The following is a 15,486-nucleotide window of genomic DNA, read 5'->3' on the forward strand; positions in this document are numbered from 1 at the left end:
GTTCCCAAAAAAGAATGTTTAAAATCAGCTAAACCGAACACTTTTTAAAGTCAGGAAACTGAGTGTGTTTTACCACAGTCATGAATTGGAATTAGTTTTCCTTAACAAGACTATCTATTCCAGAGTGTATTTCAGGGCAATTTACATTTTTGTGTATCTTAAATGTGTCTTCTCAGGACAAGTGACTGGGAGAAACTGGTGCTCATTTAGAGATGACTCACATTGGAGTCACTTTCCATTTAGTCATTTTAAAAGTCTACTTTTAATCAAAGGTCATTCAATTGAGAAATAATGCTGATAGTTTTTTAAAAATAACTTTTTTAAAAAACAAAAAACTTTGTAGTCTTTGTTTCTCAGCAAAACAACAGGGTCACCCACGTTGGTGATTTTGAGTATGACACAAGGCTCTCCTGACTCCCAATATGTCTCCTACTGATGCATCTACACATGCTTAAATTTAGCAGTAGAGTCACCCTGTAATGTCAAGAAAAAGACCCCACTGTTAAGCTACATGGATGACACTTGTGAAGAAAGGGTTCTAATGCTCTCTCTCCTCATTAGCATCTCTAACAGGGTTGGGCTTATCAGGTTAGTAGACTGTCCATTTAGAGAACCAGGCCTGGGATTGTACACAGGCCAGAAAGTGTCAGAGGGAACATGAGAGGGTAGAATCTTGATAGCAAATAGCAGTAAAATGGGGGAGAGGCAGAGTAAAGAGGAGAGAAAAATACAAAGTTGCAAAGGTTCCAGATTCAATGGTTTGTTTAAAGGAAGTGGTATTACATATAACTTTCTTTTCTGTGCAATTTTGCTCAAACTCAATAAGGTACATATTGCTGGAAAAGAAGGTAGTAGTCAAACTTTTAGTCCAACTGTAAGTGGACAAAGCCAATGAGTATTACATAAAACATTGTTAGAAATAGGGAAAAACACTAAAGTTCCAGATGGTGAAAATATTCTGTAAAACTTCAAAAGGAGGAAAAGACTATGACTATTCAGAATAATGTATGGTGTCAAAAAAGAACAATGTTCAAAAGCATAAAGCCACCATTTAGATTTCTGTTTGTATCCACCATGGGTGGCATAGATGGTAGCCTTAATAAAACCACTTAATTCTAAGAGGAATATGATACACATAAAATGAAGTCTGAAGTATAACTACTATAATTATAGATAGGTCTTTTTAGAAATATCACTTTCTATTTTTTGAAAATAAAAGCAGTTGTCATTTTAGATAATTTTTTTTCCCCAAAACTTTTCTGGACAACATCAGGAATTGCAAAACTATCTGGCTTCATGTTAATTTTATTTGAAATACACTAAGAAGATGGTCTGGTTATGGATAATAGATGCACATAACAACTTGAGGAAAATATCAGCCAATGTTTCATAGATCTAATGAGTAGTGTTTTGGGGTGGGAGTTGGTAGTTTTATGAGAACACAAGGATGCATATTCAGTTTTGAAACATAGATGGAAAATTTTCAATTCTTCGCATATTGTATAAAAAATTTCCATTGGGCAGAGTGATGTCTTTGTTAATTAAAATCACTGAAATATAGTTAGAAAGTTAAAAAGCCACACTAATCTCAATGTCAACAAGTGCTTGGCTCATACATGCGATTTCTTTTTTTTCTTTTTGAGATGGAGCCCAGGCTGGAGGGCAGTGATGCGATCTTGGCTCACTGCAACCTTTGCCTCCCAGGTTCAAGTGATTCTCCTGCCTCAGCCTCCCTAGTAGCTGGGATTACAGATGCATGCCACCACGCCTGGCTAATTTTTGTATTTTTAGTAGAGATGGTGGGGGGGGGGGGGTCCCACCATGTTGGCCAGGCTGGTCTCGAACTCCTGACCTCAAGTGATCCACCCACCTCAGCCTCCCAAAGTGCTGGGATAACAGGCATGAGCCACCGTGCCCAGCCTGCAATTTCTAAATGATCAAGTTCAAAGCCCTTTTATGAGTTCTCTACTCATTAACAAATTAACTAATTGATTAATTACTCTTTTTGTTGGAAGGACAAGAAAAAGTACACTAGATGATCAGCTGTTGAAAACTTATCTTTATAACAGATTGCCTGTGGTTTCAGGAATTCCCAGAATATTTTATAATTAAATATTAATATAAGAATGACATAATAAATGTGAATATCCATTTTTTGGTATAAACATAAAATAATTCATTGGTGTAATTAGATATTACATTATTAATGTATAATTTCAGACTTCATATTCAACGGCATTGTTTTGTAAAATACTTTATAATTTATTAAAGACCCAAATGATTTTCAAAAGTAAACAAGATTCTTAAGTTATATTTAAAGATGATGAATTTGTTTATCAAATCTGGTAGATTTGGCCCAGTCCAGTTTCCTTTAGCATTGGATCTATGGGTCATTACTGATTTTTATAATTATTTACAAAGCACGCTGGGAATTACAATGTGACTCATGAACACCCGAACTGGTTTATGGAAAGGGATGTAACTACAGGCAGGAAAAGCAGCCATCAAGCTGTGAGGAATTCCAATTTGTTCACAAATTCACATGAGGAATGCTAAATTTGTCCACAATTTAGCCTAACATAAAATGTATTAATTTTCGCTTAAAAATTCATTTGAATTACACTTAAATTCTATTAGAAATATCCAATTTTTTGCCTTAAAGGACCCCCAATCCTAAAAAAGGTTAGTAAATGACTTGTGACTTCAATATGTAAATTACACATCAAAAAGGAGAAGCGTAAGTATTATTTTAAGATGCTTACTTGCAGCCATGTCTAGTGCACTGTCCTCTGCCAGAACAGAATTTGAGACATGATGGGCCAATATAAACTGTGGGGGAGAAAAGAGAACATAATTACAAAAACACAGAACACTACCAGTACAATTTTGTGAAGCAATATCCATGCAATATGGCCCCTTGTGTGTACGTTGTGTGCAGGAATTCAGGGTGACATATGGAGTGCTGTGTGATAAGGTAAGTGCTTAGTTACAAAGCTACTGAAACGGTTACAAGTTACACAGATAATCCTTTTAAGATTTTAACATTTCATATCAAAGAAGATAGGAGCTTATGAATTCCTCAATAGATTCTATTAGACAATATTAGTGCTTCTGCCTTGAACATTCTACAAAGTTTATATTCTTTAGGTAGAAAAAAAGAATTTACAAAGGACCAATCTGACATATCACAATATGGAGAAGTCATGCCATAATTTTCATTCCTATTAGGGGAAAAATCTGTAACACTGTGGATGACTATTACATATATTTCTAAATATTAATCTACCTTTCCTGGAAATGAGGAGTTAAGAATCTGTTGTTGAGCCTAAAGTTTTCTCCATCATGCAGATTTTTTTTCCCTAAATGCTGGGCTTGGCTGATAATAGAATGTTACAAACCTAAATTTCAATCTTTGGAATGCTGAGAAAAAGGCTACTGATTGTTGAATGGTAGGTTCTGAGATACTCAGACTCCAATACATTTAAATATATTAATTATTTTGTTAATCAGCAAAATTAATAATATACCAAATGGTGTAAAAGTGGTATTAAACTAACGAGAAATTCAAGATGTAATAAAACCTCGTGTATTCAGTGTTTTCGGCATAAGCAAATTTATAACCCATTATCATTTTTTTTCTGTCCTGTAGTCATTTCAAAGTATTTAAATAATTTTATTGTAAAATAAACTTTCCTGTAGCCTATGCTCCTATAAGCACTTAATACCTGCCAATTAACAGGTGGAGTAATTCAAATTCAATGCATTGCAGGCCAATGGAAAGCTCTTGGTGATGGAAACTGCTGGTTTAGGAAGAGATTAGATAGCAGGCTGAGTTATCAAAGGTATTGGTTTCAGGTGTCACATAATCTGGGCTTCAAATTCTGGCTTCACTCAGGAAACTCTGATAAGTAATTTATCCTGTCTAAGCCTCAATATTCCTACTCCTTAAAGTGGGATAATAATATTTCTTGGAGGAAATAAGTAAAGAAACATATTATCCTTAGAAAGGTACCCAGCACTACATGGTTACAATCAGCACCACACTGAGGTCAAGTATTCCTTGACACCCTCTTGTCCTGTTGTTTTGATGTGCTCCACTGTGCACCAAGGAACAAGAAAGGGGCTGGCTCCATTCTTCTTCAGCCTGGAAAAGCATACAGATTGTTTTCCCAGCACACTTGATTTTATGGCTGAAGATATGCTCTAAGAAATAGGGTACCCGTGTCATAGTTCAAGAAACTTCCATCATAAAAAATTCAACGATAAATTAAGACATTCCAAGTCAATGAAAAAAGTTGCAATTAAGAATTTCATTGTCATCCCTTCCTGCTAATGATGAAGCCATTAGGACTCATAACAGGCTTCTTGTTTCCTAAGAGTGTGAATAGGATAGAATAGCTTTCTTCACTATTATCAGTAATATAGTCAAGTTGAAAAAATATTAAAAATGATAAGAAATGTACTTTGCTTTAAGGACTTTCCATTTAGCTAAGATTTTCAGGGTAATTTCCAAAGTAATTTCTTTACACATTAGCAGAAGTTGACTCTGCCATGAAGGAAGAACATATCTAACAGAATTATGATATTGATCTGTTTTTTTCTATTTTTTTTCTGTGACATAATTCTGGAATTACATAGCGAAATGGGAGAGATTTCAGGGTTTTTTTTTTTTTTTTTTTTTTTTTTGGCAAGTAAGCACACATTTCTCTTGGGAGGGAGTATGTGTCCTCTTCTTCCCTTGTAAAAGAAGCCAAAAGGTGGGTCCTGTTTCTGTGAAAAACTCACATAGAATGATAACAGAATTAAAGAGATTCTGCACCAGGTTTTGCATTCAGCCTACCTTGCTAACCATGTGCATTCCATGTATCTTTGCCCTTTCCCATTCTACTCAAAGCACGATTCCACTCAAAGCATGGGAACTCAGGGGATGTGTAGTGAACACTTTCTGAACTAAAATTGTGTTGTAACAGCCTTCTTTAGGAAATTGAAACATTCTTTTCATAGGCTTACATGTGCTTCATTGCACTCTTAATTTTCTTACATACTTTTTCATTATTCATTTCTAAAACACTTTGATAATTATCAAAGTAATAAAGGTTCATTATAGAATCCTTAAAAAGTGTGACAGCAAGAAAAAGTCACTCATATCCTGCTATCTAGACGCAAATGCCTACTCCCTAGAGCTAATGAACCGGTGCAATACCTACAATGCCATGCAAAATGTTCTACCAATGAAGAAACTGCATTTTAACCCCTTCATCTTTAGATGTTTCTGCAAATTAACTATGTTTATATCCATATAGCTCATATGGTCTTTGAGGGTGGGCCTTCCATTGGTCTGTTTTTTGGATACATATTGGGAAATAATTCACATTAGTTCATCAGCAAATTATCTTTTCTAAAGTTTTTCTCCAGTTTCAAGAATTAGTTGTTTCTCAATGTCTAAATTATTAAAAAATAACAGAGACCTGATTAAGACATGGAAAATCAACATTAAACAAGGGTGTACATTTTTTCCATTTTATAAAATTGACCTCAAATCAGTGGCTATGCTAAATTTGCTTAGCTATTGACATTTTGTCCCTTCTCCTCTCTTTCTCGCTTTCTAGTTACTTGTAGTATAAGCCTTCAGCCAACTTATATGCTCTCTGAAAATAGGAACGCTATTAATCTACCTGTAATTAAAATAAGAAACCAAACAATCATGCAGGGATTCATCATCTTATCTCATGGCTTCCCAAAACTACAGCTTCTGTTTGTAAGTCTTTATTAAGTGTGTCTTCCTAAGAAACTGAATTTGTCAGCCTCCTTCTTTGGACTCTCAGCTTCCATGGTCTTTGGGGAGATGAGATCTTGCTATGTTGTCCTGGAATACAGTAGCTATTCATAGATGAGATGATAGTACACAGTAGTCACAAACTCCTGAAATCAAGTGATCCTTTTGCTTCTGCTTCCTGAGTAGCTGGGAATACAGGCACGTGCCATGGCTGACTACCAAAAACATTTAAAAAGAGTAGGTTGAAAATTATTGCCTCTTCATACCCAGTACATCACTACTACAATCAGCATTTGATAAAGCCACTACACTAAGGATATATATATAACCAGTGAACACATAGACAGTCTTTGCCACTGAATGCTCCAAGAACCAAGGCCAAATGATCCTACACAGCATACATTATAGTTACATCCTCAAGAGAAAAAAATTCCATCCAAACGAAAGTAAATTAAAAAAAATAAGAGACAGTATCTTGGGATGAGAAGGAAGCAGCAGAACAATTCTGGAAGCATGCAAAAACAGAGTGTTAAATTATACTAATGCTCTAACATGGATCCTAATCAAAATGAAATCCTTGAAATACCAGATAAAGAATTCAAAATCTTAATTTTAAAGAATCTCAGTGAGATCCAAGAGAAAGGTAAAAGCCAATACAAAAACATCAGACAATCAATTCAGGATATGAATGACAAATTTATCAAAGAAATAAGTATTTTTTTTTTAAGAAAACCCAAATCCCAAACAAAAAGGAATTACAAAATATGGTTTAAAGTTTTAACAATAGACTAGACCAAGCAGAAGAAATAATCTCAGAGCTTGAATACAGGTTTTTCAAGTTAACACAGACTGAAAGAAAGAACAAGAATTTTAAAAATGAACAAAAACTTTGAGAAATAAGAGATTATGTAAAATGTCCCAACCTATGAGTCAAAAGTATTACTGAGGGAGAAGAAAAGCAAAAAATCTGGAAAGTCTGTTTGAGGAAGTAATTGAGGAAAACATCCCTAAAGTCTTGCTAAAGATTTAGACATCCAGATACAAAGGCTGACAGAACTCCAGAAAAATACATCGTAAGGACGTCACCAAGTTATATAGTCATCAGACTATCTGGAGACAGCATGAAAGAAAAAATCTTAAGATTAGCATGAGAAAAATATCTAATTATCTGTAAAGAAAATTCCATCAGACTAACAGTGGAATTCTTAATAGAAACCTTATAAGCCAGAAGAGATTGGGATCCCATTTTTAGGTTTCTAAAGAAAAAAACTGTTAACCATGAATTCTGTATTCCATTAGAATTTAGCTTCATAAACGAAGAAGAAAGTCTTTCCCAGACAAGCAAATGCTAAGGAAATTCACTACCACTAGACCAATCCTACAAGAATTGTTAAGGGAGGTCTAAACATAGAAATTAAAGATCAATACTCACCATCATAAAAACAAATGACAGTATAAAGCTTACAGGTCTTATAAAACAATTACACAAACGAGGCTGCAAAGCAACAAGATAACAATCAACATTATAACAGGAACAAAAACCCACATGTCAATATAGTTCTTGAACAGAAATGGATTAAATGCTCCATTTAAAAGATACAGATTGGCAGAATGGATTAAAAAACACAATCCAACCATACACATACACTGCTTAAAAAAACCCCACCTAACTGGTAAAGACACTTATAGACTAAAGATAAAGGGATGGAAAAAGATATTCCAAACTAACAGAAACCAAAAATGAACAGAAGCAGCTATACTTACGTAAGATAAAATAGACTTTAAATCAACAACAGTAAAAATGAAGACAAAGTTATTATAAAATGATAAAAGGATCAATTCAACAAGAAGACATAGTAGCAATCCTAAATATATATGCACCCAACACTGGAACATACAGATTCATAGAACAAACACTACTAGACCTAAGAAAATAGATGGGGTGCAATATATACAATAGTAGTAAGAGACTTCAACATGACACTGACAGCCCCATACAGATCATTGAGACAGAAATTCAACAAAGAGACACTGGACTTAAATTGGACTTTAGGACAAATGAACCTAACAAACATTTACAGAACATTCTACCAAACAACCACAGAATATACATTTTTCTCATGAGTGCATGAAAGATTCTCCAGGATAGGCCATATGTTAGGCCACAACACAAGTCTCAATAAATTTTTAAAAAATCAAAATCATGTCAAATACCTTCTCAAATGACAGTAGAATAAAACTAGAAATTAATTCTGAGGGAAATCTTATACTACACAAATACATGAAAATTAAACAACCCGCTCCTGAATGATCTTTGAGTTAATGACAAAATGAACACAGAAATTAAAAAAATTTTTGAAATGAGTGAAAATAGAGACATAACATAACAAAGCTTCTAAGACACAGCAAAAGCAGGGCTAAGAGAGAAGGCTATAATCTTAAATTCCTACATAAAAATAGATCACAAATTAACAACATAATATTGCACCTCAAGGAACTAGAAAAACAAGAATAAACCAAATCCAAAGCTATCAGAAGGAAACAAATAACGAAGACCAGAGCAGAACTAAATAAAATAAAGACCAAAAAAAAAAAAAAAAAAAAAATTCAAAGGATCAATCATATGAAACGTTGTTCTTTTAAAATATGAACCAAGTTGATCAATCACTAGCTAGATTAAACAAGAAAAGAGAGACTATTCAAATAAGCAGAATAAAAAATGAAAAAGGAGACATTACAACTGATACCACAGAAATACAGAAGATAATCAGTGTGTACTATAAACATCTTTATGTGCACAAACCAGAAAATCTACAGAAAATGGATAAATTCCTGGAGACATACCTCCTCCTAAGATTGAAGCAGGAAGAAACAGAAATCCGGAACAGACCAATAACAAGTAGTGACACTGAATCAGTAATAAAAATTCTCCCAACAAATAAAAGCTCTCAGGACAAGACTGATTGACAGCTGAATTCTACAAGATGCACAAAGAAGAACTGGTACCAATCCTGCTAAAACTGTTCCAAAAACCGAGGAGGAGGGAATCCTTCGTAACTCATTCTATGAAGTCAATATAAACCCAAACCAAAGCCAGGCAAGGACACAACGAAAAAGAAAAACTGCAGACCAATATCCCTCATGGACACAGATGCAAAATTCCTTAACAAAATATTAGCAAACTGAATCCAACAGCACATCTAAAAGATAATACAACATGATCAAGTGGGTTTCATTCCAGGGATGCAAGGATGGCTCAACATACGCAAATCAATAAATTTGATTCACTACATAAACAGAATTAAAAACAAAAAGCATAAAATGATCTTAATAGATACAGAAAAGCGTTTGATAAAATTCAGCATCCTTTCATGATAAAAGCTCTCAACAAACTAGGTGTAGACGGAACATACTTCAAAATAATAAAAGCTGTATATAACAAACCCAAAGCCAACATCATATGGAATGGGGAAAAAGTCAAAGCATTCCCTCTAGGAACTGGAACAGGATAAGGATTCCCACTTTCACCACTCCTATTCAATATAGTACTGCAAGTACTATCTAGAGCAATCAGGCAAGAGAAAGAAATAAAAGGCACACAAATTTAAAAATATAAAGTCGAATTATCTCTGGTTATGATATGATCTTATACCTAAAAAATCCTAAAAACTTCTCTCAAAGACTCCTAGATTTGACAAATGACTTCAGTAAAGATTCAGGATATAAAATCAACATACAAAAATCAGGAACATTTCTATATATCGATAATAAATGGAGGATAAAATCAGGACATCAATCCCATTTACAATAGCTACAAACAAAATACCTAGGAATACTTTTACCCAAGGAGGTGAATGATCTCTACAAGAGAAACTATGAAACACTGATGAAAAAAAAAAACTGTAGGACAAAAACAAATGGAGAAATATCCTATACTCATGGATTAGAAGAATCAATATCATTAAAATGATCACACTGCCCAAAGCAATCTACAGCTTCAATGCAATTCCTATCAGAATACCAATGTCATTTTTCACAGAATTAGGAAAAACAATCCTAAAACTCATATGGAACCAAAGGAAAGTGAATAGCCAAAGCAATCCTAAGCAAAAAGAACAAAGCTGGAGGCATCATATTATCTCACTTCAAATTATACTACAAGGCTATAGTAACCAAAACTGCATGGTACTGGTATAAAAATAGACACATACATCAATGAAACAGAATAGAGAGCCCAGAATAATGCCACCTACAGACAGCCAACTGATCTTCAACAATCTTCAAAAAAAAAAATACACTAGGGAAAGAACACCCTATTCAATAAATGGTGCTGGGAAAATTGGATGGCAAATTGCAGAAGAATGAAACTAGACCCATACCTCTTACCATATACAAAAATTAACTCAAGATGGAATAAATATTTAAATGTAAGATATGAAACTATAAAAATCCTAGAAGAAAACTGATATGGTTTGGATTTGTATCCCTGCCCAAATCTCATGTCAAATTGTAGCTCCCAATATTGGAGGAGGGGCCTGGTCAGAGATGACTAGATCATGGAGGTGGATTTCCCCCTTGCTGTTCTTGTGATAGTTCTCACAAGATTTGTTTGGTTAAAAGTGTGTAGCACCTCACGCTTCACTCTCTCTTCTCCTCTGGCCATGTAAAACGTGCCTGCTTCCCTTTGTCCTTCTGCCATGATTGTAAGTTTCCTGAGATCTCCTAGCCATGCTTCCTGTACAGCCCATGTAACGGTGAGACAATTAAACCACTTTTCTTTATAAAGGACCCAATCTCAGGTAGTTCTTTACAGCAGTGCAAGAATGGATTAATATAGAAAATCTAGGAAAAACTCTTCTGAACACTGGCCTAGGCAAAGAATTAATGACTAATATCTTAGCACAGACAACAAAAACAAAAAGACAAACGGGCTTCAATCAAGCCCAAAGTTTCTGCACAGTAAAAGAAATAATGAAGAGAGTGAACTGACAACTTACAGATTGGGAGAAAATATCTGCAAACTATGCATCTGAGAAGGGACTAATATCCAGAATTAACAGTGAACTCAAACACCTTGACAAGAAAAAACGTACAGTTCCATTAAAAAGCTGGCAAAGGACACGAGCAAACAGTTTACAAAAGAAGACATACAAATGGCCAACAGGCATATAGAAATGCTAAACACCACTAATTATCAGAAAAACGCACATTAAAATCACAATGAGATACCATCTTACACCAATCAGAATGGGTATCCTTAAAAAGTAAAAAAATAACAGATACTGGTGAGGATGTGGGGGAAAAGGAAACTCTTATACACTGTTGGTAGGAATTTAAATTAGGAAAACCTTTGGAAAACAGAATAGAGATCTCTCAAAGAATGAAAACTAGAACTACCATTTGACCCAGCAACCTCACTACTGAGTATCTACCCAAAGAAAAAGAAATCAATATATTAAAGGGAAATCTGCACTTGTATGTTTATTGCAGCACTTTCATAATAGCAAAGTCATGGAATCCACGCAAATGTCCATTAATGGGTGATCAAAGAATATGTTACACACACAAACACACCATGGAATACTACTCAGCCATGAAAAAGAATGAAATCGTGTCTTTTGCTGCAACATAGCTGGAATTGGAGGCCATTATCCTAAGTGATATTACTTAGAAAGTTGTAGACCACATGCTCTCACTTATAAGTGGGAGCTAAATAATGTGTACACATGGACATAGACAGTAGAATAACAGGCACTGGAGACTCAGAAAGGTGGGAGGGCAGAAGGGGGGCGAGGGATGAGAAATTACCTTGTATTCTATTTGGGTGATAGTCACACTAAAAGTCCAGACTTCACCACTATGCAATATACTCATATACAAAACTACATTTGTACCCACTGAATCCATAAAAAGAAAGACAAAAACCAAAGAGTTGGTGACTAATAACAAGTATAAGAAATGTACAGACATGCAACCTGAGAGCTTAAAATATCTTCTGTCATTGTCATAAGTGGTATCGACTTTAAAATGATGCAAAATTCCAAAACTTCACTTGAAAATGAAAGAAAGATACAAGATTTAAAAAAGGTATATATCCAAGTTTTCTTTCTATACTATTTTCTGAAAAGGAGGTAAAAGTTTCACTAGTTTTTTTAGAGATGATGTTTCCTTCTGTGTGTTGTCTGCATGTAAAAGAAAAGCATTCCAGATGTTGTGGTAGTTACTAAGAGAAGAATGGGTCTTATTTTAATACATGCAGTATGGTAAGTATTTATGTTAATTTTGTATACAACATTCAAAGAAAATGTTAGGATATCCCTTGTCATCAACTGTGAATTTCAGTTTCAAGGTTTTATGCATTTTTTATTTATGTATGTTGAAACATTTTAGCATCTAATACTGCTGACTCCATTGGCTTTTTTTTTTTTTTTTTTTTTTTTTTTCCTGATTGCACATCCCTGGGCTTCTAACAGAATGCAAAGGAGAAATGGAAGAAAGGGTGTTTAATGAATTGCAAGACCATGACTTAGAAATGTGATTAAGTCTGTGCTGACAAACAAAAGCACAGGAAGACTCTACATCAGTGGCATGTGATTATGACAGGCATAAACACTAACCATTATCAATTGCCCACATGTTTCCAAGGATTGGTCCTGTTTGTCTCCAGCGAATCCTGGTGTTCCGGGTTAGTGCTGCGTTAGGAAGGGGAATTGTTATTCGGTTCCACCTGCAAGAAATTTAGCACAAAACCATCTTCACAACTATGTTCATATCTTTTGAATGTATTTTACATGCTTTTCATGCTCTAGTTTCTGTGTGTTTAGAAAAGCACTGAAGTTTACCAATAAACTCTTTAAATTCACTTGTGGAATTTGTTTATATCTTTAAAACAGACATACAACTTGTAAAAACATCCATAGCATGCCAGAGTAATGGATTTGTTATTTTATATTATTTAAAAAGATTTTTAAGTTTTAATTTATTGTTAGAGATGGGGTCTTGCTCTGTTGTCCAGGCTGGAGTACAGTGGCACAATCATAACTCACTGCAGCCGCAAAATCCTGGGCTCAAGCTATGCTCCTGCCTCAGCCTCCTGAGTAGGTAGGACTACAGAAGCATACTACCACACCCAGGTAATTTTTAATTTTCAAATTTTTATTTCTGTAGAGACAGGGTCTCACACTGTGTTGCCCACACTGGTCTCAAACTTCTGACCTCAAGAAATTCCCTTACCTTGGTCTCCTAAAGTGCTGGGATTACAGGTGTTAGTCATCGTACCTAGTCAATTTGTTCTTAACAGTGAGCGATATTTAGTTTTTATATATTCTTTTAAGAAATTTTTCCATCAGTACTCAGACCTTAGATATTATCTTATGCTAGGCATCTGTGCAGAGATGTACTGCTAATTAGCATCAATTACTTTTATTTTTTGCTCTCCCACAGCCCTACACACATTTAAAAGGGGATAACAAAGAAAATAATTCCCAACTTAATTTTGCCATTCTTGTAAATATTTTTACTATTCTCATAATGCTTATTCTGTCATGTGGCAAGTATTTTATATAATCATCTTTAATTCTCCTAATAGCCCCCAATGAGACATACTATATCCTTAATTATGCAGAAAAAAGGGGAATGTCAGGCAGAGTAAATATTGTTACACAGAATGGAATCCAGGTCCAATTTCAAAACTTAACTTTCTTCCATTTTTTCTATGCTGCATTTCTCTATAAGTACTGTGGCAATAAATCTTTTGGCAATAACCACAGAACTGCCATATAGAATTTAAGTTCATGCAATTCAAAATATAAGTCAAGTACATAAAGAATGAATGGCCTCACAAATCGTAATTTTCATCTTGCATCCAATTTACCAAAGATACTATCTTTCTTTCTTTCTTTCTTTTTTTTTTCAAGACCACTTTTAAAGAGGTTAGGTTTCTTACCTATTATGACAAAAATGCTAATTTCAGGATTACTCATTGATTTTTATTCTGCAACATGGATTCAAGTATTTCAATATCTCAGAGAGAATGTACTCACCCACTGTAGTTTTCAGAGGAGTAGACAGTGCTGTGGGGGAGGTGGGGTCCAGCACAGATCTCAGGTAAGCATTCAGTGTGAAGGAGGGACCAGGAACGTCCATGGTTGGTAGAAAACTCCAAGCTGACACTAATAAAACCAGAACAAGCACACACAAAAGATGGGGGAGGGTAAAATAACAACAACAACAACAACAAAATGAAATTTTCAACTCTGGTTAAGTACATTAAACATCTGTAAAAACAGTGTAAAATTTTTTAAAGATGCTGTTTCCTAGATGATTGTTTTGTCTTTCACTAAAGTCTGACCAGCTTTCAAAGGGCAATCAGTTAAATTACTGCTATAAACAAGCTATGTTTTAAAGACAACAAATGGTAACTTGAGTTTGTGCTCCTGAGTTTGATAGGTGGCAAGGCAATTACCATGTCTCACACTGTCACTTCATCCTGTGAATGTGACACTGACAAAATTCTTAGAAAAAATACGAGCAACACTTGGGCAAGTGAAACTGAGAAGTCGTAGTTCTTAAAGCGCTAATTGATTTCCATGCTTATTATTAGGGGGTCACTAGCCGACAGGAGGTCAAGCTTTTTTTCAGTTGCTTTTTTTTTTCTGTCTTAGCAATCTGTTGTAATGGGTGGTTGCCACAGCACATGCAAACACCTCTGACACGTAAGATCAAGCTCTTAGAATGAAGCCATTCCTACTTGAAATCTATCCAATCATACCCCTCATATTAATTGAAGAACTTTTCTTTTGGGAAAAGCGTGTTATTTCATCAATGACTATTTTACTTAAAATCCAGTTAAAACTCTACTTAGAAACTACCTCTTATTTAATAGTCAAATCTGCAAGCTCATTTTTAGTTTTGTACACTTACAAAAAAGGGCTTCCTACCTGTTACCAGGCTGATGTGTTCCACATCCCAGATTGATGGAAAACTGTATCATGTGAGACATTGTAGAAGGGAGAACAGGCAAGACATGGAAAAAGTCTACAGCCCAGACATTCCTATTATGTCCTTGATGGTTCTTTTGCCTGAGACAAAATTTGGTAGCAGGAGTCTGAAGTTCAGGATTGATGACCACAGAAACCAAAGATGGAACCTTTCAAACAAAGGAGACCAGAATCACTCATAATCCTTTCTATGCTAATCCATGTAAATTCTCCTAGATTTGACCTAGTAAACACCATGTACGTAACTGCCATTTATTAAGCACTAGGAAATGTCCTTTGTGTTGCATTTGTTATTTCATGAAGAAGATGCTATCCTCAAGGAGTATTCAATTTAGTGACTCAGAATTCCTCCTGTGCACGAGGTGGGGGCCTCTGTGTGTGTTTGATCAGGCTCTCCCTGCCTGAAGATAAACTGATGTAAGGGCTTTAAGAGTTATCTAAGCATATGTATCCATTTTATTTAATTAGCACAAGACAAAGGCAACTTGACATTTATACTTTATCATCAGTCCTCTTTGAAAGTGGATTGGTATCATGCTAAGGGCTTTCCCAACTAGTATTGTGAAAACAGGACAAAAGCGCTAATGAGTCAATGCATTATAACTCACAAAGCTGACTTGATATGAGGCATGAAGATGACCAGGGCAGGTGTAGTTCTACCTTGCCAATGCTGGAAACATAGTCCTTTATGAAATCCCAAATGGTATAACT

At 34.9% G+C, this 15,486-nt stretch overlaps 1 protein-coding gene across 2 annotated transcripts in view; it reads right to left on the reverse strand.

Annotated features, from left to right (window-relative positions):
• RELN (reelin) overlaps positions 1-15,486 on the reverse strand; it is a 519,467-nt gene that overhangs the window by 175,914 nt on the left and 328,067 nt on the right. For both annotated transcript variants that reach the window (XM_023192552.2, XM_023192551.3), the window contains exons 14-17: positions 14,716-14,924; positions 13,819-13,947; positions 12,394-12,503; positions 2,763-2,829 (exon numbers count right to left, since the gene is read on the reverse strand). In XM_023192552.2, coding sequence (XP_023048320.1) covers positions 2,763-2,829; positions 12,394-12,503; positions 13,819-13,947; positions 14,716-14,924 — 515 coding nt within the window. The remainder of the gene's footprint in view (positions 1-2,762; positions 2,830-12,393; positions 12,504-13,818; positions 13,948-14,715; positions 14,925-15,486) is intronic.

The sequence above is a fragment of the Piliocolobus tephrosceles genome, chromosome 8 (genome assembly GCF_002776525.5).
Source record: "Piliocolobus tephrosceles isolate RC106 chromosome 8, ASM277652v3, whole genome shotgun sequence".
NCBI lineage: Eukaryota > Metazoa > Chordata > Mammalia > Primates > Cercopithecidae > Piliocolobus > Piliocolobus tephrosceles.